Raw genomic sequence first — 26008 nt, 5'->3', positions numbered from 1 at the left:
ATCAAAATAATAAATGAAAACCATTTAATTTTTCAATCATAAATCCTACAACCTTTCACCTAACTATTCCTTATTTCGTTTTCTTAATTTTTATTTGATTTTAGTTTAAATTATTATACTTTTGTTTTAGTTAAATCATATATTTTTTAATTTCAAATTTAATTGTGTATCATATAAACTGAAATTTAATTAATCATCATTGTTTTCAGCCAAAATGAGTTGTTTATTTCCAGCCTTTTCCAGCAAAACCTGTCAATAACACAGTGTTGTGTAAATAATTTATTAACCTAGTTTATTACTAACTGATAACCACCTAGATATAAAGATCAAAAATAGTGTTCTAAACAAAACAAATCAAAATTGAGCTTGGCCTGCTTTTACGGTTTCTGTTCTCCCCTTTTCTTCTTTCTTTTCTCTGTCTCTTTCTCACGAAACAAAAAAAAACACACACAACAACATATAAATACACCGAAAAAAAACTTCAACTTGTAACCCACTGTGAATGTTAATAACAAAACACGTAATAAAACGTCAACAAAACCTCACACAATTAACCATGTTGTACCTCAACGCGGTCGTAAATCATCGGACACAACACACTAACAAACACACGCAATTACTCGTGAATGTTCACCCCCTGTCTCTTGATTACACCCACACCCACACCAACCACGACAACAACAACAAACAAACAAACAAAAAAATTATCTAGGTAATTACAGTTGCCTGAAAGTAGACCTAATGTTTACACGTGACCGGGCGTTTTATTTCACCACCGTATTCATACCGGGCATCATCCTGGTGACCTCGTCCTTCATAACGTTCTGGCTGGAGTGGAACGCGGTGCCGGCCCGGGTCATGATAGGTAAGTGCGCCTCCACTTTTACAGCCCATCCGTCCGTCCGTTCGTCCGTTCGTCGTTCCGGAATACGTTCTACGCGTTGCGTGACATCCTGGTCCTTTTCCGAGAAACCTAGAAAGAGGGAAGTGAAATCTTACTTGGATTCTATAGAAATCAGTTATGTTTTGATGACCTTGATGAAGATTCTATACTCAGTCGAAAATTGAGAAATCGAAAACATAACCTCAAATTTTGTAGGATTCCTATTCAGAGACCTCCCCATTCCTCTTGAAAAGTGTGAAACTGTGACGTTCAACATTGGTGTGTTTAAACTACGCACCCAAGCTTAAACAAACCACACAACTCAAACTCCTCCCCCTCTTCCTCCTTTTGACACCCTTGGATGAACACCTTTCTCTATGCGTTTAACGAAAAACTTTGTCGTTCGCCTCTAATGTTGGCATGCCTAACTCGTTTGGTGCTTTACGGCACTTGGAGTTCACAGTGTAATAGCTAGGTTATCATGGCACGACCTAGAATGGGATGCTCTAGTGTTGCAGTTGTCTTTTGGTGTAGGTCATATTATTTTTTTACAAAATCAAAACGCGATTCAATTATAAATTGAACGTTTTTGGAAAAAAAAAATGGTCCTATAAATTATAATGTTTTCTATGTTAACAGGATAGCAAAAAACTCAAAACTTCTAGATCACTCTCTTTTATTTTGGTTCAAATTTGATAAAACAATTCGTGATTCCAAAATGTATGAAATTAGGTCAAAAGAAATATGGTTGAATGGACAATAGGTTGGATCAATAGTCAAAAGGTCAAAAGTGGGCAAATTATCGAACGGACAAAATTTCGAAACGAAAAATGGTCGAAAATATGTAAATTTTTATTGAGGAACAAGGGAGTGTGGGGTAATTTGGACACCCTAAGGAAATTGGTCTGCCACGGGCTGTATAGATATTTTAAACGAATGTGGATGGCATCAGAGTATAAAAGCTCATTTTTATCGTAAAAATGAAAAGGTGTCCAAATTACCCCCACGACACCCCTTTGAGGTAATTTGGACATGCCTTGTGGGGTAATATGGACAACTTTTGTGGGGTAATTTGGACACATGTTGAAGAATTTGATTTTTTGAGTATGTTATTTATCCACAGCAAAAAATCCGATGATAAAATCGCATGCAAAAGCATGCACATCACCTTCGTCAAAATAAACACTTAATATTACACACTGCATGTACAATTTTGGCAAACACAAAAATAAGTTGCAACCGACGGGATTCAAACCCGGCACCAACAGTACGGACTGGCGCCTTAGCCCACTCGGCCATCAGACCGATGCAAAGCTGTTCGGATAAACGCATATATGAGCTTGACATTTCGGTCAAGTAGGTTTCCCATACTGATGGGCTACATATTTCAGGGTGTAAAATCACATAAAATTGCATAAAATAATGCAATATTTATTTTAGACCCAGGCCTTTTACACGCAGCTGGATTACTACTTTTTTAGCTGTGTCCTTCAACCTGGTTTTGTAATTGCTTTATATTTTGATAGTTTTTTTTTGCTAAAAATATGCCATCAAAGGTTTAAAAAATGATTTTGTGATAGAATTATAATTCAAGAAGATAACAAATAGTTCAGTGTACACAGAAAAAAAAATCATTGTAATATTACATCGGGGAAGGGATACATCTTTTATTTCAGAAAAAGGTGAAATTTTACCTCTAGAAATGTGTAATTTTACCACTTTTCTGGTGTAATGCCACTTTTTCAGTCTAAATTGAGGTAAAATTACATCATAAAAGAGGTTATATTCAACCTGTCAAAATTACAGCTTCCAAATTTACATTATTTTTTACTGTGTAGTATAAACATTTCAATCATTCATTCTGAAATGATTTAAACATTGATTCTTGATTAGGCACAAGTATTGTTTTGCGTGATGAAAGTATCGTTTAGATTTATCTAAACCAATCTCTAACTAATTAACCTGAAACGATCCGTCTTTTTTTTCTATTCCGTAGCCCTTTAAATTAAAATATTATTATAAATCAGCATTAGAAGTTCAAAGAAATTAATTCAAGCAATCAACATTAGAGTCTAGTTGAATGCAAAATGTGCAGTAATCAGATTTTCATCCGTTCGAATAGTGAAATAAATTTCATTATTCAGTAAAAAAAAATGGATTTTGTGTAAGTTCTCATTGTTCTCATTCCTTTTTGAACATTTTGACATTTTAAATACCTTTAAATTTATCTAAATCGCTTTAAAAACTCAACCAACCATGAAAGTTACTTATATTTTTGCCTGATAGGTAGTATTTGAGGTATGTCCAAATTACCCCACAAGCCATGTCCAAAGTACCCTCATGGCATGTTCAATAAAATAAAATCAGAATTTTTTGATGATAAAAATGGATAGAATACACAATACGTATACACAACTAAAAAAGTAGTAATCCAGCTACGTGTAAGAGGCCTGGGTGTAAAATAAATATTGTATTATTTTATGCAATTTTATGTGATTTTACACTCTGAAATATGTAGCCCATCAGTATGGGAAACCTACTTGACCGAAATGTCAAGCTCATATATGCGTTTATCCTTACAACTTTTCATCGGTCTGATGGCCGAGTGGACTAAGGCGCCAGTCCTTACTGTTGGTGATGGGTTTGAATCCCGTCGGTTGCAACTTTTTTTTTGTGTTTGCAAAAAATGTACATGCGGTGTGTAATATTAAGTGTTTATTTTGACAAAGGTGATGTGCATGCTTTTGCATGCGATTTTACCATCGGATTTTTTGCTGTGTACGTATATCTCAGGCATCGTCCAAGCAACCCCCTTAAACAAAAATTGTCCACTTTATTGTCATAGAATCCCTGCAAAACCTTATTTCCCAACTCTCAAATAATAGAACATAAGGCAGTGCCAACCGGCCTTCGGTAACTTTTACATTTTATACCAAAACTACATAACCTATTACAACTTTTTTTTGGTTTGTCTATACTCCTAGGCCATTACTAGTACTAGCCTTATCACTTTAACTGTCGTTTTCACTTTATATAAGAAGAAAAAATGATTTTTACTGTCCAAATTACTCCCACTGTCCATATTACCTCAAACTCCCCAACTTGTTTTTAAAAAGAACCCTACGTATAAGTAAAAAATCAATTAATGAAAAAAAATAAAATTATTTGCTTAATTTAAAAAAATCTTTGTACCATTAGAAAAAATATTTACAAAAAATTCAAAAACATGTCAGATATAGGATTTGCTCATTATGAAAGAACAGAAATTTTTTAATATATGTTTGAGTCAGACTTTATCTCATTAAACTATTTAAAGGTATATTCAATTTGGAAAGAATGGAACATCTTACAGAAATTGCGGAAAGTTTAATTTTATTAGAAAGAAAAACTAAAGAAAGGAATAATTTAAACACTCACAAATACTCAGAAAAGAATAAATTATAGTGGATGAATAAAAATCTTCGATATATGTGCTAACTTTAAAGGAATTTTTAAAAACAAAACTGTTTGTGTTTGAACGAAAGGAAAGAAAGCTCACAATAATCAATAAAAAGGAATAAATGGATCAGATTAAAATATACATGCACTGAAAAAATGAAATTTAAAATAATGATACAAGATTTAATTGTTTTGAAAGAATTTTACATTTTTATAAATAAGTTTGAGTTCAAATTTTATTTCAAGAACTTTTTACTTCTTGTAATACCGAAATATGTCCCGCCCGTGTGGATCAATCGGACCGCGCACTGGACTCACAATCCAGAGGTCGACGGTTTGAATCCCGCGGCGGGCGCTCTAAAATTCTTTGTGTAAATATGGGTATTCGGCGCCGTCGCTCCGTACCATACTTTCATACACTTAGGAGCCCAGGGCGGCGAAGTCCTTGTAGATAAAAAGGAAGACACTAGTGGTTGGTACTAGCAATGGTGGCCGACAGCTATAAAGTCAACTTCGTTTTCAATACCGAAATATGAATAAATTAGTTTTTTTGATTGAATGTTGAAAAATTTGCCAAAAAATATTTCAAGAACTATTCATCTTTGAGAAATAAAAAAAAAATACGAAAAAAAAAAAAAATTGTTTGAGTTTAGATTTTTATCTCAAGATTTTTATTTAATAATTGATCATGTTTGAAAGTAGTACTATCCTAATAAAACTAAATGAATTATTTTGAAAAAAAAAGATTCAAAATGTTTGTTGAGACTTTTTCTAATAATATAACTTTCGACCTTTTGTCCACAAAAGGTTTTGATTTTATGTCGTCAAACCTTTTAGTTTTCATTATTTTGGTCAAAAACATTATGTATTTTAACCTTTTGCCTAAGAATAAATTTAATCATATCGATTATTAGTCACAGTGTTAGGTTGGTTCGAAAAATGACGATTCTATGCGATTTAAGCAAATGCATGTTTTTAATTTGGATATAACTTTTTGCGTACTTTTTCTGTAGTTCGTCCAAAAAAGGTTATTCGGAAATTCATCAATCTGTATCTTGAGAACGAATTTTCTGATCGATTTGGTGTCGAGGGCAAAGTTGTACGTATTACTTAGAACTTCAAAAAAAATTCAGATAGGACATTGCACATAAAATTTAATTTATGCAGAATAATGCCAAAATAAATGCAAATTTTCCATTAGTTTTCAAAAAAAAGCCTGAACTGTGACTGTAAAAAGTACTCGAAGGTACAATTTTTATTTTGTATATTTTTAATATGCGTTCCAATTTTCTACATGGAAATATTTTCAATTTTTTTATTCAGCTCAACATTTGAAAATGCTCAAAAACATTTATTTTCGATCTATCAATATTTTTTTGACATTGTCTCTTAAAAATTAAACGCTTTTTTGGTGATGAACGAAAACCCTGTTTTTACCTGTTTATGTTTCTAACATAGGCTAATTTCGACAGATTTTTGAATATTCTAATAGTCTTTTTGTATGTACGATTACCAATATTGTATGAAAACTTTTGTATGGATGATCTAATAATGCACCCACAAATTTTCATCTAAATCCAAAAATACCAAAAAAATATCAAAAACATTGCAAGGTCTCGAGAGAATTGCTCCTTATATTAATTTATTGTCAACATTTAATCAGGATTAGGGTTATTATTAAGGCCCAATATCTAAACTAAAGGCTGGTTTGAACAGTCCGATTTTTTTTTTAAATATATTTTTATCTGCTAATTATAGCCTGAGTTGCTTTTTATACCAGGTCACAAAACAAATGCACATGTTTTCATACAAACGGGCCTATTGTCATGTCTCCGTTCTGAACATTGCCTCTAAATGGTGGTGGTAGTTAATTTATTTCAGGCAGCTTTAACATGTTTGTCATTCGCTGCCTATGCCTCTAAATGAGCCAGCGAGTGAACGACGGCCCTCCTAGCTGATCGGTACTAACTCGCCCGAGAGAGAAAGATAATCAATATTTATTTATACACACTGTGTACAACTACGCCATCAAGACAACATCAACTAGTCGAAGCACTCTCGCCAATGACCATGTTGGACAGACAAGACTGCAGGAAGTGCAATTGGCAGATAGCAGCACCGCCACATTTTAAATTTAAAATGTTGTCAACAATTTGATTCATGCTCGATGATAGCAGCGCTGCCCCAGCAGTGGGACACATGAATATTGGATGAAATAATGTCCTTCGGGGTCGTAAACCTATCCTGTTTGATGTAAACTGATGCCGTGTTTAGCTGACTTTGAGTAGCTTGGATGAATGAGTTCCATAAATAACGGGGACTGCTGCAATTGCGCACTATAATTAAATGTTATTTATGAACCACGGACATTGATAGATCGATCTGATTGTAAACCAACAGGATCACTCGTGATTGCATTAATTTTATTTTATTTGTTTATAATGGGTAATAAAAAGCATACAAATGCATAGAATTAAATTAAAGTATTCATTTTCAAAGTGAATGACAGATTTTGTTGATACAAAACACCAAAACGAATTCCAACTTTCAACGTTCGTTCTCTTAATTAACGAATTTTCCCTATTTTCCAAGGATGTCAATTTATCCTCCAACCACACACTTCCACCCCATTCCAAAACCTTAGTCCACCACTTGAAATCCTCGTCACGTTTGAGGGTTTTTCGCGGTTCCCATCGGATTCTGCCATGTCCACCAACCAAAGGCAGCCTCTACGGTAGTATTAATTAATGCATGTGGCCGTCGTTATCGGATTGTTTTTATTTTTTGGGATGCCGCAAAAAAAAATGATTGAAAACAAGAGACAATCCCGTCCGTGGCCACACACGCAAACTCTCGCGCAAATGCCACCAAGGTTAATGTAAATATACGCAGTGTGTAAAAATTTATATTGGCCATAACTAAAATATCGATACATCCGATCTCGTAAAAATACACTGCAGATATTGATCGCACTCCCATCGCAATTACTCGGAATTGTAAATTTAAGAATTATGTTCATCGTTCTGACTTGGTATATCATCATGTGCACTGCTACAATCATCGTTGGTTCTGTGAATGTTGTTTTTAATGTGCATTTTTTTCATTTCAATTGACAGCAAGTGTTATAGAAAGTCTAATGATTTTTAAGAGGGATTTTTCACGAATTACACATTTAACGCCTTCAAAACTTTGCAAAACTTAAGTTTTTACTTACTTCGTTCAATTCACCAGGATAGTACTAAATGAAAATGTCACTTAATGTTTTTTTTTTTATATTCAGAAGGCATTTTCTTATATACTTAGTGTGAAAATGTGTAGAAAAAAGTTTGTCACGCAAATTTTTTATAAATTTTAATTTTTCTGTTTAGTCCTTTTAAATTTGAAAGGTGAAAGGTATTAAAAATTGCCAATGGAAAAACAAAAAAAAATGTTGTTGTGTTCATCAAAAAATTGTTTTCTTCGTTAACTTTGCAATTTTAATAAGGTTAAGAAATTTCATACCTTCTGCGTAATATTAAATGTTTAGCCATTTTGAAATGTAAGTTCAGATTAAAAACAAAATTAAAAATATAGTTTTTAAAATGATCGGAAAATTTCACGAATGTTTCATACCTCAAAATTTAAAATCGGACCATTAGTTGAAGAGATATCGATATTAAAAAAAGAGGACTGTTTGGAAGACTTAAAAAAAAAAATTTCCTGTTTCTTTTTCTTTTATCTTAGCAACCAATGCACAGTGGTCTACATCGCAAAATTAAGTGGAAAATTGATTTTCAGATAAATGGAGAAGTTTTGGAGCTTTGGTGTCTTAAGAAGGGTTGTTGAAAATGAAAAGAGTCAACTTTTGGTTTGGTTGAAAATTAGGGTGGCTAACGATTTGGGTGGTTTTGAAAATCTAACTTTTCAGGAATATTTTTGGGATTTTTTGTCTACTAAAAAGTTGTTGGGCTCGCCAATCCAAGCAACTTTGTCGAAGACACCAAAATTTTACCTCATAATATACGCCTTCTACAACCAAATTTATAGAAAGCATCTGAGCAAACCTTCGAAAATCAATTTTTTTAAACGTGGCAATTCAAGGTTAAGTTTTAGGGAAAAGTGATATTCGGGGCACACATTTTTTATTTTTTTTTTAGATTTTCAAAATCACCCTAATCGTGAGCCACCCGAATTTTCAACCAAACCAAAAGTTGACTCTTTTCATTTGCAACAGCTCTTCTGAAGACACTTAAACTCCAAAACATCACCATTTTTCGGAAATTTCATTATCCACATAATTTTGCGTTCTGGATCACTGTGCAGTGGTCAAATCTTCAATTTAGGAGAAATTGTAGGAAATTTTCTGAACTCTTCGAAAAAAATATTTCCATGAATCATGGACATTATTTTAAAAAGTCAAAAAACCAGAATTTACCGGACAAAATTTAACTTTGAATGGAGTATTAAAAAAACGGTGATTGCAAATTTGATTCTACACAAAAAATGAGGTCAAGAAAAATTTAAGTAACAGATTTAAATTTTTACAAAAATCACTATTTAAAAAAAATCTTAATTTGTCGGCAAAATTTTAGTCCATAATTCTGAATGGCTTAAAAACATGCGGAATTTTAACCCTTAAAATATTAAAAAAATTAAAAATACGGATTTTGGGAAGTTGAATTTTTGTGAAAAAAAAGTTGCCCCCACAAAGTTTGCTAAATAAAAAAATAAGTAAAATCTGTTTCTGGGTTTGGTGCTCAAATATAAATATTGTAAGCATGTTTAATTTCTCAGTGAACAATTTTTTTGACAAAAAAACGCAATTTCTGGTTTAATATCTATGAAACTCCACCTTTTCTTTCTACTTCTTAATTAAATGAGGATAACACCAGAGAATAACTTGGTTAGTTTGATTAAAGTTAACATTTCTCAATTTGCCTCGAAAATAATAATTTAACCATGAATAAAATTTCAGCATTGTATTTATTAACCTTTTAAAATTAAATTTATTTCCATTATGTTGAGATTAACTTTTTTTCAAAATTCCTGGATTTGAATCAAATATAAAAAGTGTTAATAAATTTTGTGTAATAATGATGCAATTTTAGGTTATTTACAAAAGTGTTGTTTTGGATTTGTATTTCCGTTATGCATATCTTCGCTTATATTAACTAAAATTTAATATTTTTTTTTCCAGAAAACGTGTTCTAATGAAAGCTCAAAATATGATTGGGATTTTTTTAAGTAATATTATCCAACTCTTAGTTAAACATTATTAGCTGATGAAGTATGTAATAAGATTACATTTGATTAAATGTACAATTCAAATTACATTAGTTCAGAAGCTGTGGCCCAAATTCATGAGCAACATGTAACATCTTCCTTTTGGCAGATGATGTTGGAACAGAAAAAAATAACATTCACAGAACCAAGCTAAGAATTAGAAATGATCAAGCTTTAAAAGCATCCACCACTCATTTTGTGTAAAATTTCATCAAGTTATTATCTCTGACAAAAATTTTCTTTTTTCTCTTTTTCCCCAAACTTCCGCACCACGAAACCGCAAACCACACCCTAGGCGTCACAACCATGCTGAATTTTTTCACCACCTCGAACGGTTTCCGCAGCACACTGCCGGTGGTTTCGAACCTGACGGCGATGAACGTGTGGGACGGCGTCTGCATGTGCTTCATCTACGCGTCCCTGCTCGAGTTTGTGTGCGTCAACTACGTCGGCCGGAAACGGCCTCTGCACAACGTCGTCTACCGGCCGGGCGAAAATCCGGTCACCCAGGTAGGTTTCTTCAACTTCCCCCTTCGCAACCTCTCACCCAAACCCCGCCGAACAGAAATATGTTGGCCAATTTTATGCAAAAGTTCCCCAGTAGAGAATGACTTTTCCGATCATCCCCTTTTTGAAACAAAAAAAAATCCAATTAACATCGTAATTTTAAAGTGGTTTGTTGATTTTTAACAGTTTTGAAGAATGAGTTTATTTTGTTTGGATTTAAATTTTAGTTTAGTTTGTATTCATTTTACGCGAGAGCTTTTCTATTGCATGAAAAAAAAACCACAAAGTCATCATACCTTAATCCCGAAAATGTTAAAAATATAATCTATTTGTCTAAGTTGTTATTTTACAGATTTTTTTTACTTTAGTATATTTATCGAATTTGCTTAACTTAATTTAAAGTGAACTGAACATAGATTTATATTTTTGCTTAAAAAAATAAAAACAACATCTAATAAACAGCGTCAAGGAATATAAATACAAATTTTAAGCTATTACAATTCCTTTTTATTAAACATTTCAAGCAAATGTATAAAAGATATTATGATTCTTCTTCAAAATGATTGCAAAGCAAAAGCAATAGTCTTGTAAACATATTTTAAAATCATTCAAGTTTATTTTTTTTATTTTTGCATGTTTTACGAATAGGGGCAGGGGGGGGCAGAATGGACCAGGGGGGCAGAATGGGCCACCCTTGGTTTTGGGCTTTAGAATGGATTCAGACCAATTGTAAGGCAAGGGTCTTATAAAGGACGTCAAAAAACTTCACCATACCGAAAACGACGTTTGAATTCATTGTATTTTTCGAATTATGAGCAAAAATGTAAATTTATTGACAAAACCACGCAAATGTTGTTTATTTCGAGGTTTTTAAATAAGCTTTCTGAAAAGTTGGATTGTTTGAAAAAGTTTGCTCATTGCTTATAACGTTACTAGATGTTACTACCAAGGTATAAAAACAACAACGGAACCTTAAAATCATTTAGAAACTTGGTGGTGGAAGTGTTAAATTAAAATCCACTTGGGGGCAGAATGGACCACCCTTTTCCTTCCTTATAAAAACAATCAAAAGTTATGAAATTTGGATTAAATGGATTATTTCACTCCTGGTAGCTTCACAAATCACGTTTAATGCAACATTAGTTGATTTTTTAGTTGTTTTGATGATTATTTGTAAAAATAGTGTCCTTTTTCAACAAATTAACACTATTTTCAAAAATCTTTGTTTTGGTAAGTGACTATTTTTATTGAAGTGGTCTAACTTCATGGAAACTATGTTAGAAAGGTACCTTAAGTCATTTCTTATCTCCCTTCAACGTTGTATTAGACAAAATGGCTTGTTTTCTAAGGTGGCCCATTCTGCCCCACAGGGTGGCCCATTCTGCCCCGCACCCTGGAAAAAAAGTCGAAAAAACTTTTTTTTTAAAGTGGCTCAAAAACAGTTTTAAGCTAAAAAATTTCATCAACCAAGTATACAACATTGAAGGGAACATCCCAAAGCATAAGCCTACTACACTGAATTCATAAGTTTTCATGTTTTTCTATGGTTTTTGGCGCATTTTACTTAGGCGGGCCATTCTGCCCCCCCTGCCCCTAATACACTTCAAATACATCCTTACACAAGCGCCATTGAAATAAAAAAAAACTATCTTAATTACTTTCTTTATATGAAATAATACTCAATTATTGATCTCATTAATGAGCAATTCTCTGAGATTTCGGTCATTCGATTTTTTTTGTATTTTTTAATCCGGCTGAAACTTTTTTGGTGCCTTCGGTATGCCCAAAGAAGCCATTTTGCATCATTAGTTTGTCCATATAATTTTCCATACAAATTTGGCAGCTGTCCATACAAAATGATATGTGAAAATTCAAAAATCTGTATCTTTTGAAGGAATTTTGATCGATTTGGTGTCTTCGGCAAAGTTGTAGGTATGGATATGGACTACACTGAAAAAATGATACACGGTAAAAAAATTTGGTGATTTTTAATTTAACTTTTGTCACTAAAACTTGATTTGCAAAAACACTAAATTTTTTTTTTTCATTTTTGATATGTTTTAGAGGACATAAAATGCCAACTTTTCAGAAATTTCAGAATGGGCAAAATCTTTGACCGAGTTATGATTTTTGAATCAATACAGATTTTTCAAAAATCGAAATATTGGTCGCAAAAATTTTTCAACTTCATTTTTCGATGTAAAATCGAATTTGCAATCAAAAAGTACTTTAGTGAATTTTTGATAAAGTGCACCGTTTTCAAGTTATAACCAATTTTAGGTAACTTTTTTGAAAATAGTCACAGTTTTTCATTTTTTTAAAATAGTGCCCATGTTTGCCCACCTTTGAAAAAAATATTTTTGGAAAGCTGAGAAAATTTTCAATATTTTGCTTTATTGAACTTTGTTGATACGACCCATAGTTGCTGAGATATTGCCATGCAAAGGTTTAAAAACAGGAAAATTGATGTTTTCTAAGTCTCACCCAAACAGCCCACCATTTTCTAACGTCGATATCTCAGCAACTATAGGTCCGATTCACAATGTTAAAACATGAAACATTCGTGAAATTTTCCGATCTTTTCGAAAAAAATATTTTCAAAAATTTAAAATCAAGACTAACATTTCAAATGGGCGTAATATTGAATGTTTGGCCCGTTTTAAATGTTAGTCTTGATTTTAAATTTTTGAAAATATTTTTTTCGAAAAGATCGGAAAATTTCACGAATGTTTCATGTTTTAACATTGTGAATCGGACCTATAGTTGCTGAGATATCGACGTTAGAAAATGGTGGGTTGTTTGAGTGAGACTTAGAAAACATCAATTTTCCTGTTTTTTAACCTTTGCATGGCAATATCTCAGCAACTATGGGTCGAATCAACAAAGTTCAATAAAGCAAAATATAGAAAATTTTCTCAGCTTTCCAAAAATATTTTTTTCAAAGGTGGGCAAACATGGGCACTATTTTAAAAAAATGAAAAACTGCGACTATTTTCAAAAAAGTTACCTAAAATTGGTTATAACTTGAAAACGGTGCACTTAATCAAAAATTTACTAAAGTACTTTTTGATTGCAAATTCGATTTTACATCGAAATGAAGTTGAAAAATTTTGCGACCAATATTTCGATTTTTGAAAAATCTGTATTGATTCATAAAATCATAACTCGGTCAAAGATTTTTTGCCCATTCTGGAAATTTCTGAAAAGTTGGCATTTTATGTCCTCTAAAACATATCAAAAAATAAAAAAAATTAAAAATAGTGTTTTTTTGCAAATCAAGTTTTAGTGACAAAAAGTTAAATTAAAAATCACCAAATTTTTTTACCGTGTATCATTTTTTTCAGTGTAGTCCATATCCATACCTACAACTTTGCCGAAGACACCAAATCGATCAAAAAATTCCTTCAAAAGATACAGATTTTTGAATTTTCACATATCATTTTTGTATGGACAGCTGCCAAATTTGTATGGAAAATTATATGGACAAACTAATGATGCAAAATGGCTTCTTTGGGCATACCGAAGGCACCAAAAAAGTTTCAGCCGGATTAAAAAATACAAAAATTAAAATTAAAGAAAAAAGACCGATTCCGTAGAGAACTGCTCTAATATTACTTTGACAAAGCTTTTAGCGTCGATGAAACATTTTGTCCGATATCTTATACATATTCCTAAGTAACAAAATTTATGTTAAAGTAGTGATTTTTCTCATTCTAGTGTACTTTTTTATTCAAGCCATACCCGTTTAACGGTATATTTCGAGATATTTTTTTGTTTTACGCGGTTTAAACACATCAACAGCGTTGGGTTTAAAATTTCACATACAAATATTATATCGAAAGGAGTGTTTTGAAATGAAAATTTAACTTTTTGTTACACAAATTTCAATTAAACCAAAACCCCACATTCTTTTTTTCTTAAATATGTACAAAAACATTTTGCGAAAAACGCTTCTTGAATGGAATTTTATGTCAAACATTCATACGAAACTATTGGCACTACGCCCCCCGGGGCATGGCCTTCCTCTAACGTGGGATTTCTGCTCCAGCGCCTCTGACGAGACAGGAGAAACCGGGACCGACGTTTTACTTCACCATCCGATAGAAGCTCAGTGGATAAGGCGGGAATCGAACCCGCGTCTCATAGCATCATCGGGATCGGCAGCCGAAGCCGCTACCCCTGCGCCACGAGACCCACAAACACAAACATTCATGTGTTTATTAAATTCACCGTTCAAAACAAAAACACATTGGAAAATGTTATTTTTCGATACTACCCAAGTAACATTTTTAAACCAACTAGCCACCACCTAGTTTTATTAAGGTTTTATGGAAGCATATTGGGACCGTGGTGTAGGGGTAAGCGTGATTGCCTCTTACCCAGTCGGCCTGGGTTCGATCCCAGACAGTCCCGGTGGCATTTTTCGAGACGAGATTTGTCTGATTGACTAACCTAAAAAAGGTTAGGTCGTTAGCTCAGTCCAGGTGTAGGAGTCGTCTCCCTGGGTCCTGCCTCGGTGGAGTCGCTGGTAGGCAGTTGGACTAACAATCCAAAGGTCGTCAGTTCGAATCCCGGGGTGGATGGAAGCTAAGGTGTAAAAAGAGGTTTGCAATTGCCTCAACAATCAAGCCTTCGGACACCTAGTTTCGAGTAGGAATCTCGTAATCGAGAACGCCAAGGCAATGCTGTAGAGCGAACAATTTGATTTTTTTTTTTTTTTGGAAGCATCTTGATTGCTTAATAGTTTTATTTGGGCATTCATCGCAACCAATAAGCAAGAGCTAATTAATAGGTTCTAACAGGGTTTATGCCTCGGACATAAAACCTTGTGACAATAAAAGCTAAATGGCTTTCTATAAGGGTCTATGAAAGTTTTAAGAGAGTCTTGAAAACCCATTGTCAATTTCTTAATTTATCATGCTAATTCTTCAAGCCGAATGAGTACAGAAATTAACAGTGCGAGGAAAAAGCTACCGCACATCTGGCGCGCCGGGGAATCGAACCCCGCTCTTTCGCATACCGTGCGAGCGCGTACACCACTTCGCCAACGCGCGAAGTGGTGTACGCGAAGCATGCAATATAACCGTTTGGCATGTCAATGTCATGCCAAACGGTTATATTGCATGCTTCTCTAAAACCAAGGGTGTTTTAGCTGTCAAGTGCCATTAGGCATGCAAAAAGCTTACTTAAAACCACAAGCTCCTGAAAAAGCTTTTAACGCGGCAAATAAGCAGTGCATAAATATGGCGCTAAACACGTGTTCTGATTCAATGTGATTTACCACCATCTTTGTTGAAATAATAGAGAACTGAGAAATTTTTATAAAATTTGACAAAAACACTAATTTATGCTGAATTTCTGATATAATTAATATAACGATAGATATTTATAAATAATTTGGACATTTTTTGCAAAGAATTGCAATAAAATATTTTTAAACATTAAAAACTATGATTACAAATAATGGTTTTTTTAAGCAAGTTGATTTTTTTGGCTCTATCTCCCTTACATTTATCAATAAAATTTCAATCGCAGCTGAATTTGAGCCACCAATTGCGAGAAATAAGCTTTCAAATTATTTTGGTTACCTCCAATATCTATTATTTATCATCGCCATTTTTGCAAAACATCTCCATTTTATAATTTGGCAAGACAAAGAATTATGTTTTGCCAAAATAAAACCTATTTGGCATAAGACGTTTGAAGACGTATATATTTTTCCTTAACTCCTGACTAGGTTTTAACAAAGGTTTTATCAAGGCTTTGAGGATGTTGTATGGATTCAGTTGTAAAGCCTTGAACTCCTATGTAGGTATTATGCCTGTTTTTTTTTTTTTTTAGGGGTGACATTGGGTCGAGGGGTGAGATTGGGTCATACAAATTTCAGCATTTTTTATGACCCAAATTCACATCCCAGACCCAATGTCACCCTAATGACGGTATATGAAATTCCAAAAGTAAGTTTTTAAACCATTCACTTTTTTTAATTCCGAAATTTCTCTGAAATCTCTAACTACGAATAAACGAAAATTTGGATAAGCGAGGATTGGGATAGTATAGTCTACGGTCCATTCGCGGATTTTTTATTATAAATATTTTTTATTTTTTTTATTTGTTTCTTAAATTTTTTATTTTTTTTTACTAAGACCAGAAATTTTCCTATTAATTTGTTTGTTTTTAAATTCGATTTAATTTTGATTTTTGCTTTTTGAAATTTTTTTAGATCTCGCCAATATTTATTGAGATGTAGTATCAGAAAAAAAATTAAGCGAAGTCTAATTTTCAGTTTTGAAATAAGTCATATTTTTTTTAATCTTACGGACAAGCATTGCTTTACGAAAGTTCATAAAAAACTCCCAAATGTTCAATACACCAATTTGGAAAAAAAATCATCTCAAAATATTTCTCGAAGTTCGCAAAGCTTCATAATATTTCTCGAAAGCGCAAATGTTATACATTCTATGAAAACTTCTATTGACGAATAATTTGGAAAAAAAATCTCACGAAATTAAAAAAAAAAACATTGCAAAAAAATGCTGCAAAAGTTGAGCAAAGCAGTTGAAGTTATTTTCAAAACCAAAAAAAAAATTTTTTTCATTGAATTTTCATTGTTGTTTAAAATTAGGCCTGCTTTTTTTTCGAGATATTTAAGTTTTAAATTTGCATCTTTTTCAAACTAAAAATGGCTGTAACTATTGAAATAAACGTTAAATTGAATTATCAAACATTACAAATGTTTGTTTTTAAAAGCTCTAAAAGTGTCCCAAACATCACTTTTCTCTAAAACTTAACCCTGAAGTGCTAATTTCAAAAAAATGATTGGTAAAGTTTTGCTCAAATGCATTCTCTAAATTTGGTCGTAGATGGCGTAGATTGCGAGATAACATTTTAGTGTCTTGGACAAAGTTTCTTGGATTGGCAAGCCCAACAACTTTCTGAAAAACGAAAAAATCCCAAAAATATTCCTGAAAAGTTAGATTTTGAAAATCACCCCAATCGTGAACCACCCTAATTTTCAACTAAACCAAAAGTTGCCCCTTTCCATATGCAACAAATCTGTTTAAGACACCAAAGCTCCAAAACTTCATCATTTTTAGCAAAATCAATTCACTTAGTTTTGCGATCTAGACCACTGTGCAATGTTTTACAAAGTTGTAGAGCTGGTTTAAAAAAAATTATCTATCTATAAACACAAGAAATATGTTTGTATTCTTCATGAGTTATCAGAGTGATGATTTTGACCATTTTTGAACAGTTTTTTTTTAATTTTTCCCCCTTAAAACTTTGTTTTTCTCAAAGTTAAGCAAATTTACATAAGAATGAACACTTAAACGTTTGTTATTGAAAAAAATGTATTTGTGCTAATTTTGTGCCGAACCGACTAAAGTTTAGGGGTCACTGTTAATCGTTGAAGTTGATATGAGAATGATCCTGAAAAAAATATGGGGAAAACATCGGTTAAGAATTTTCGTAAGACCAGCTAGTTCTAACTCAAAATCAAGGTAACGTCACTTCCCAAGGTGCCCATTGTCAAGTTGGTAGTTGAATTGAAATCGGAAAAGGAAATTACCAACGCTGATTAAATTAAAAATGAAACAAAACTTTTCCGACAGAGGATGATGTAATTGTCGGCGGTGGTATTCATTGTGTTGCGGTGAGGAAATTTAGTCCCATGTTCAAAAAAGAAAAAAAGCAAGAGAGAGAGAAAGACAATTCATGGCACAGTGTTGAAGGTGTATTTTTCTGTATTCATTTTCCCTCCGTTTTCCCTTTCGAAGCTTTCCCCGCTCTTTTCTCATTTGAAGGATGTGTAAAGTTTCATGCCAGGCAGCAGACTAGTTGGTCTTATCAGCTTCCTTCCCGTGACAAATGGAAGCAAAACCTACGAGAGTAGGTGTGTGTGTGTGGGGTGACCACCCAGAACGGAAACCCAGCACGTGGAAAAGGGGAGGAAATGACGAACGGAAATAAAATGTTTAAGCGAAATGAAACGACAGCCGACATGATGAGCCATGTCGGTGTATCGCTATTTTTAGATTTTGTATAGAACAATGAAGGATAAAGTGACAAACTTTTTCTTAAATTGAGAGTTAAGTTACTCTACTCGGCTACTGATATTTCTTCCCGAAATGTGGTTTTATTCAAATATGTCATTATTAAATTTAATAATTCAAACTGTTTTCACATATTTATCTTCTGAGATAAATGTTTACAGAGGTTCAGTTGGTTTCTTCAAAAAATCAATACTTGTTAAATTAAATCTAGTTAATTTTCACAACATTAACTTCTCCCAACGCTCCCTTCATTAGTTGAACAAATGGTTCCTTTTTTCCAATGAAAAACCTCCTCCTTCCACCCCCAAAAAAACCCACCGGCAGTTAACGAACATTCCCCAGCTCCAGCAGCTGGGCGCATAAAAGTGACAAAAGGTGTTGATGCTACTGCTGCTTTTGCTGTCATCACCACCACCCGATCGACGTTGTTTGTATAATGAACCCCCTTAATTATAATAATTAAAATTTGCCGCTCCATTGATCCCTTATTGCCACAGTGCCCCAGTTTCGAGGCGCGCGCAAACAACATCATAATAAAATGCTTTCCAGACACAAACGATATAATTTAGTGTGTGTCGGTGTGTATAATATTCAGCTAATGCATCAAGCCCAGCCAAGTGGCTGGAAAAGTGTCATAGCATACGAAAAGTGTCAAGTACTGAAAAGTGCGATGTTCCGGCTTCTGGTGTTGAATAACTTCATTTCAAAATGTCCCGCGCGATCTAGAGGGTACATGTTTAGTGGTGGGCGCCCAACCACCTACCCCCTCTTGCCTTCAAAACTCCACCTTCATGGAACAAGTTTTCATTGCAGCGACAGCGGATTAAAATTATCACTCGCGATATGTTCATCATTATTACCCATCAAGCACCCACTCACCACCGACCGCCACGTGGCACTTCGACGTGTCAATCGCTGGGCAATCAACACGGATATGTATGGACTAGGGTGGAACAGTTCACAGTTACTGATGTTTCGTCTTGCAATATTTTTTCGACATAATTTGGACTTTTAAAAAAGATGATGATTGTAAAACAACTGTTTTGTTGAACAGTGCATTTTACAACACTCATTGAAACGTTGAAATTATGGCAAGTAGGTAATTCTACTTTTTCCATTGCTTGACCATATCTTAAAAAAATTGTTTCCAAAAGATGATAAATTATCTGAGCTTTTCAGTAACAATAGTTTAAGAAATTGAAATGCTAATGGACACTATTTTTGAAAATCGAAAAATTATTTTTATAGTTGCAATCGAACTTTATATGGCTATGTCTGGAAAACGGGGAACCTAATCAAAATTACTGTAAAATACTTTACTTTTGAAATCTAGTGCAAAAAAAATAGATTTTTTTATTGTCATTTTTTCTAAGTCAAATTATAACTCGGAGGAATTTTGTTAACAAATTTCAAAGAAATATTGAAACGGATTTTGGGAATTGTTTTTTTTTTGTCAAAAAAGGTTCTATTAAAATTGAAAAATTAAAATTTTCGTATGCCTATGCTTTAATAATTCTCAACAATACCTACAACTTTACTGAAAATATGGGCGAACTAAATGGCATTTTGGCCATAACGAAGGCCACCATCAAATTTTTTAACCAAATAAAAAATTCAATAATACACCAAATCGACCAATTTCATAAAGTATTGCTAAATTTTTAAAATGTTCAAAATAAGTCCTTTCAAAAGGTTGCTCTTAAAAATTGTAATTAAAAAAGCAGCAAATTCGAGATATTGAAAATTGGCTAATTAGATGACAAAAAATAAACTAAAAAGCCAAAAATCGAAAAATGTTGCCTTTGAAAATATTTTTTGCAGAGGGCTTTATCTTTATGAAGTATTTTTACATTAAATCAACTGAATAATTTTTAATGAATTTCACCTGAAAATCCTTTTGTTAAACGATTCACTTTATCAAAAATATGGTAAGTCAATTTCGATTGCATAATTGATTTTGCATCAAAGAATTATTTTTGAAATTTTGTTTGACAATATTTAATTTTATTCCAAAAATCATCCATTTAAAAAAAATATGACTCCGGTAACAGATTTTGCACCATTTAAAACTCTAGCGCAAAAGTTGTCTATTTCTGTCCCCAAAAATATAAAAGTTAACTACAATTTAAAAATATTTGTTTTAAGGATTCAACTTTAAATAATGAAAAGACATATTATAAAATTGAGCAATTTTTTTCCGAAAAATCCTAAACATAACCTACAACTTTTCCAAAGACTTCAATCTTCAGAAAATCGGTCAAAAAATCTTTCTTGAGTTACAAATTTTCGAACAGTCCGCCAAATTGTATGGGGACTTGAATAAGAAAACTTATGATACAAAATGTCTTCTTTTGTCATAGAGAGTGCATGGACAGAGTTTCACATAGATAAACAAAAAATACATTCTAGAGAATTACTCAAAAGCTCCGAATTCTCAATCAATGTTTTAGTGGAAGATTATGAAAGATTTGAAATTTTCTATTTTATTACACAAAACTTCAACTTTTTCAATCATTCACATGCTCGTGAAGTGACTTGTATCACTCTGAAATAGTGGTTTTTATGCTTCTTGATATTGGAGTTCTGCAAGAGTAAGTGTTAGCTAAAATCATTCTAGAACACAACGGGCACTCAAACTGATCTTATTCATGCAAAAAGGGGGTTTTACTCCATGAGTACAAGTATATTTAGGAATTTCACTGATAATAATGAATCTTAAAATAACGATTCCAAAATCTAGACTCAATACCTAAACATTTATTTGACCTCATTTTCAGATGAAAAAATTACTCTGTATTCGATTTCTTACCCAAAAATTATTTAATCCTTTATTAAATTAAATTCTTCTTTATTCAGTTCCATAGATGAAAATAAAACAAGAATTAAAACTGAATAGTGGAAATTCTCGTATGTTTGGCAGGTTAAGCACTCGCTCCTAACTCCATCCAATTAGCTGATTTTCACTATTTAAACAACTAATTTTGCAAAACTTTCTATAGAAACTTGCTTACTCACTTATTGAGCTATCTATCACTCGATTTCAGTTGGAAACGCTTTTAATGATCTGTAGTTGAATGTCAATATGGCAACATTAGAGGCACGCTGGAATTAGATGCTGTTCCCCTACAAGCTATTTGGAAAGTTAAAGATATCTACAAACTTGATGGTAAATCAAGTATAAAACGTAATTATTTTAAGGATTTAATCGAAGTTTGATGCCAACTGACAAACAATTAACCGAAATTCAGAGCTTTTCAAAAAGTTTGAGTAGTGAAATAAATCCAATATCAGCTGGAATAGAAAAAAATAATGCTCTGTAAAGTTATTCAGATGTGGCCCATTTCCAAAGCAAAAGAAAAAAATCCTTATTCTATTGGAATAACGTTTGCTCAGGAATCTTGGAAGACAAATAGTGCTGAAAAATTAAAAGTAGAGCATTTTTAAAGCAATATTATGGGCTTTTCTCAATGAGAAAGCTAATTTCTGGGTTTATTTTAGGTTTGTACCATTCCGTTTGTCAAATCGATACTAAGAGTAAAAAAATCCAATGTTTTATTGCAAAATGTATAGTAATTTCGTACTTTGCAGCTTCGAAATACTTCAAACAACCATTTAAAATATGAAAAAACAACTAAATAAATCCACCAACTTTGTTAAAGCGTTCCTTACACTTTTCATGTTATAATTATTTGGATTTTTTTAAATTAGGGTTACCAGATTGATAAAGTTTTGAAAAAATACATAAATTAAACATAAAAGGCCACAACAGAAGATAGGGTGACCAAATCACTAAATTTTTACTCATTGGAAACGTATCCCACTATGTGTCTCAAGAAGCTTTTTTATAAGAAATTCACATTTCGATTATGGCCTTACCTCTTCCTCACTGACTTAAACTTAAAATTTCAAAATAATTGAAAAACACATTTTTTATAGCTCGAACCTCCCTACAACATTTCGTTTGCCAATGGTGCAGAAGAATGTTCCCTTTCCCGCGAACCCTTTTCGATCAACAACAAAGGCATTTTATCCACAAATAAGTACACCGCGATTAAATTCAGCTGAAATGTATCAGAGGAAAGGGGCCCCGGGTGTAATGAAGTGAACATTCAATAATTTAAATTCGAAACCCTGTGGAAGTTTACTAACGAGCTTCTGCTCCAACTGTGTTTAATTAACGGGAATGCAAATAATGTCCAACATTGCATATTTCTGACCTTTTTAAATTGAAGCTTCTGTGTGATGCTATTTGAAGCAAGCCAATTTAAAATTTCGGAGAAATTTGATATCGCATATCGAAACCAAAACAAAACATTAATTTAAATAGTTGGTAATTAGGCCTCAAATTAATCCATAAATTGATTGATAAGCAAATTTGCGCCTATCCCTGCATGCCATCTTGTAAACAATCTGATTTTCAATTAGCAATAATTATCACCATTGCAGGTGAGAAAGTTCATTAGTAGCTCGTCATTAATACTCACTTCCCTCCCCCCCATCGTTAACCCTTCTCCCTGAGGGGGAGGTGTTTACCGGCAGGTGTGCCAGCAAGCAGCACCCTCGAACAAGGTGAAAATGCGTTCAATTAGTAATAAATTTGAAATTTTATCTCGCCGAGTGTTATTGCTCACGCGGGCGTCGCTGCTTTTTCCATTAGAGAGGAAATAAAATTTTATGTCACACTATTTCTGCAATCCGCCTGGTAGGTATAAACTGCACCAGGAAACGGAAATAGCTTTTGTAAACAACGCGCTCGCGGTGCGGAAATCGAGTGTTTTCACGGGTGCGTTTGAAAGCACATCGTAAAAGCTTCAGGGTGAAAGTTTTAAGGTTTTATGAGCTGCCACGTGGAAATGAAGTTTCCTCGGATATAGGAAGATTTTTGATAAAGGTTTAGATAACATTTAGTGATATCATGAATCCGAGTGTTAATGATAGTCTGTAAATTTAGTTTTGAGCAATGCTCTAAGATTTTAGCCATTCCGTTTTTCTGCCTTTTTTAAACTGGCTGAAATTTTTATGTGCCTTCCGTATGCCTAAAGATGCCATTTTGCATCATCAGTCACTTTCCATATAAATTTGGCAGCAAAAATTGCACATGAAAATTAGAAAAAAAAAACATCGATGATCTGAGGCGAAGCTGTAGGTTTGGTGAATCCAAAACCTAATTTTTAGTTTCCCTGAAGATGATTTTATAAAATTTGAAACTTCGGCAAAAGTACACAAGTAAGTGTTTGAGCTGCTTCCATCGACTACAGGCCGAAAATCCATCTGAAATTAATCCACACAGTCGAAAAAGCAACATTTGATATGCAACACGGAAAAAATGCTAATTTATAAATCACTTTTTGTCACAGAAAATGGATTTCCACAAAACACTATTCTTTATATTTTTGATATGTAATGTTCTCTACGATTTCGTAAATCAACTATTCTTTGTAGTCTTTGACCGCCTAGTTATGATTTTTTGAATCAATAAAGATTTAAAAAAATCGAAATATTGGTCGCAAAAATTTTTCAAATTCATTTTTCGATGTAAAATCGAATTTGCAATCAAAAAGTACTCTAGTGAAATTTTGATAGAGTGCGTCGTTTTTAAGTTATACCCATTTTTCGGTAACTTTTTAAAAATTAGTGCCCATGTTTGCACACCTTTAAAAAAAATGTTTTTGAAAAGCTGAGAAAATTCTCTATATTTTGCATTTTTGAACTTTGTTGATACGAATAAGATATGAAACATTCGTGAAATTTTCCAATCTTTTCGAAAAAAATACTTTCAAAATTTTTAAACCAAGACTAACATTTCAAAAGGGCGTAGTGTTGAATGTTTGGTTCTTTTAAAATGTTAGTCTTGATTCAGAGAGCTGCTCAGAATTAATTTTGCATCATTCGTTTTTCCATACAAGTCTGCATTCTATTTTGAAGGCTGTACATACAAAATGTGTATGTAAATGTATGAAATTCTGTATCTTAAGAAGGGCTTCTGATCGACTTGGTGTCTTCGGCAAAGATGTAGGTCATGACTAGGACTTTTCGGGAAAAAAAAAGGTACAACGACAAAAAAACTGATTTCTTTATTTAACTTATACCACTAAAACTTTTAATCTTAAAGTAAAAATCTCAAAATTCGTATTTTTTTTAATTTTCGACATGTTTTGACATGTTTTGACATGTTTTAGGGAACTAAAAAGACATCTTCTGAGCCAAGGTTCCTAGGTTTTTTGGAAAATATCGGAAATAAGGACAAAAAAATCAAAATCTTTTTTAAAAGCTAAATCAAATTTCAAATCGAAAAGTACTTCACTTTTTTTTATGAAATTTATCGTTTTTAAGTCAAAGCTACATCTAAACATTTCTAAACTATGTAATTATGATACTATCTTTTTTAGACGGTTTCGACAGCAAAGCTTGATTTGAACTTTTTAAATCATTTTTATTGAAAATATCTGAAAAATTCACAAAACTTTCATTGTTTAATATTAAAACTCGGACCAACAGCTTCCAAGATATCGTCAGTTGAAAATGTCATGCTTATTGAACAATCATTTTCATCTTTTCAGAAATATTTTTTCAGAGATTAACCCACCGGCAGTCGCGTACGTGTACTTTGTACACAGTTTGTAAAGGCACTTGTAAGAAAGGCGAAAACATGCGACTTCACGAAGGTTAAAATGCAAAAAATCGAAAAGAAAAAAATGTTTTTTATCGATCCCAGACTCACAAAATATGATTTTAAACGCAGAAAAATGCATTAAAACTGTTTTCAGTTAGTTCAGTGTTAGGCTTCTTAATCATTTAAATTTTGACTTTATTTGCCTTTTTTCGGACCGTTTTTGAAGGGGAGCGACATAAACTTTAAAACATATTTGCAACAGCCTAACTTGAAAACTTTACATTTTTTTAAAAAATATTGAAAAGTACCTATCGATTGGAAATACAATTTTGCTTTAAATCTAATTTAAAATATGTTTTTCCGGTTTTATCAGAAAACACGATCTTTCAAAAATTCATAGTCTGATCCACGATGATTCAATTTATAATTAAAAATACGGGTGGGATCAAAATGATGTCTTAAAACTGCCTAAGATGATTTAAATTGATTATTTTATGCATAAATAACAAACTCTTTAATTCAGCAACTACAAAAAAACCAATCGTTCATGTTTGAACTAAAATAATATGTTTCTCAGTTGTCTTTTTCACAATTCGAATTGTTAAACTTTCAATCTAAAAACGTAAAAAAAAAAATTAATGATTTTTCAAATTGCTTTACAACAAGACCCTGATTAATGGCCAAAATACGAACTCCTCAATGGACGCAAGTTCCTGCTATAAAGCACCCCATTTCCTCATCGATCTTAATTTTCCATCCAATTGGAAATTAATTGCTTCCCCCAACACAACAGCTCAAGCGTAACTGCTCCCCATTTTCCCTCCTTTTCCCAGCCACACAAAACTTTTAACGCTCCCAGAAAACAAAAGCGGAAAAAAAGAAAACTATTCCACCACCCGGCGTCTATCGAACTTTTATTTTCGCAATGGCAGCCAAAGTCCCTTTTTTTACACGACAAGACGCGCGTCGATAAATTTAATTTAACTCGCACACACACACGTACACAATAGCGCGCACAGACACATTAATTTTGGTACGAACTCACACAGACGGGGGGCGATGCGCAATACCGCGAGCGCTTTTTTCGTTTTAAATCGAGTTTTGTTTAAGGAAAATGCATTTTGTTGATTAATTTTATTCAATTTGTTGCAGTTAAGTTTCGAAATGATTTATTTTTTAAGGAAGAACTATTTTGAATTGCGAAGCTTTCTTTGATATAGGGTAGTCCTTAACATAAAAGCACCATTTCCC

The 26008-nt window shown here is 32.9% G+C and overlaps 1 protein-coding gene across 50 annotated transcripts in view; it reads left to right on the top strand.

The window, feature by feature from the left end:
* The window catches only part of LOC6033527 (glutamate-gated chloride channel), a 272801-nt gene that overhangs the window by 221429 nt on the left and 25364 nt on the right, over window positions 1–26008 (top strand). For 38 of the 50 annotated variants that reach the window (XM_038259413.1, XM_038259414.1, XM_038259432.1 and 35 more), the window contains one exon: window positions 9879–10093. In XM_038259413.1, the coding sequence (XP_038115341.1) occupies window positions 9879–10093 (215 nt within the window). Of the gene's footprint in view, window positions 1–712; window positions 866–9878; window positions 10094–26008 lie in introns of all 50 variants that reach the window. The other 12 variants (XM_038259429.1, XM_038259412.1, XM_038259426.1 and 9 more) reach the window with 1 other exon arrangement.

Source organism: Culex quinquefasciatus, chromosome 3, assembly GCF_015732765.1.
Source record: "Culex quinquefasciatus strain JHB chromosome 3, VPISU_Cqui_1.0_pri_paternal, whole genome shotgun sequence".
In the NCBI taxonomy this organism is placed as follows: domain Eukaryota; kingdom Metazoa; phylum Arthropoda; class Insecta; order Diptera; family Culicidae; genus Culex; species Culex quinquefasciatus.
This window is presented reverse-complemented; position numbering and strand designations above follow the sequence as displayed.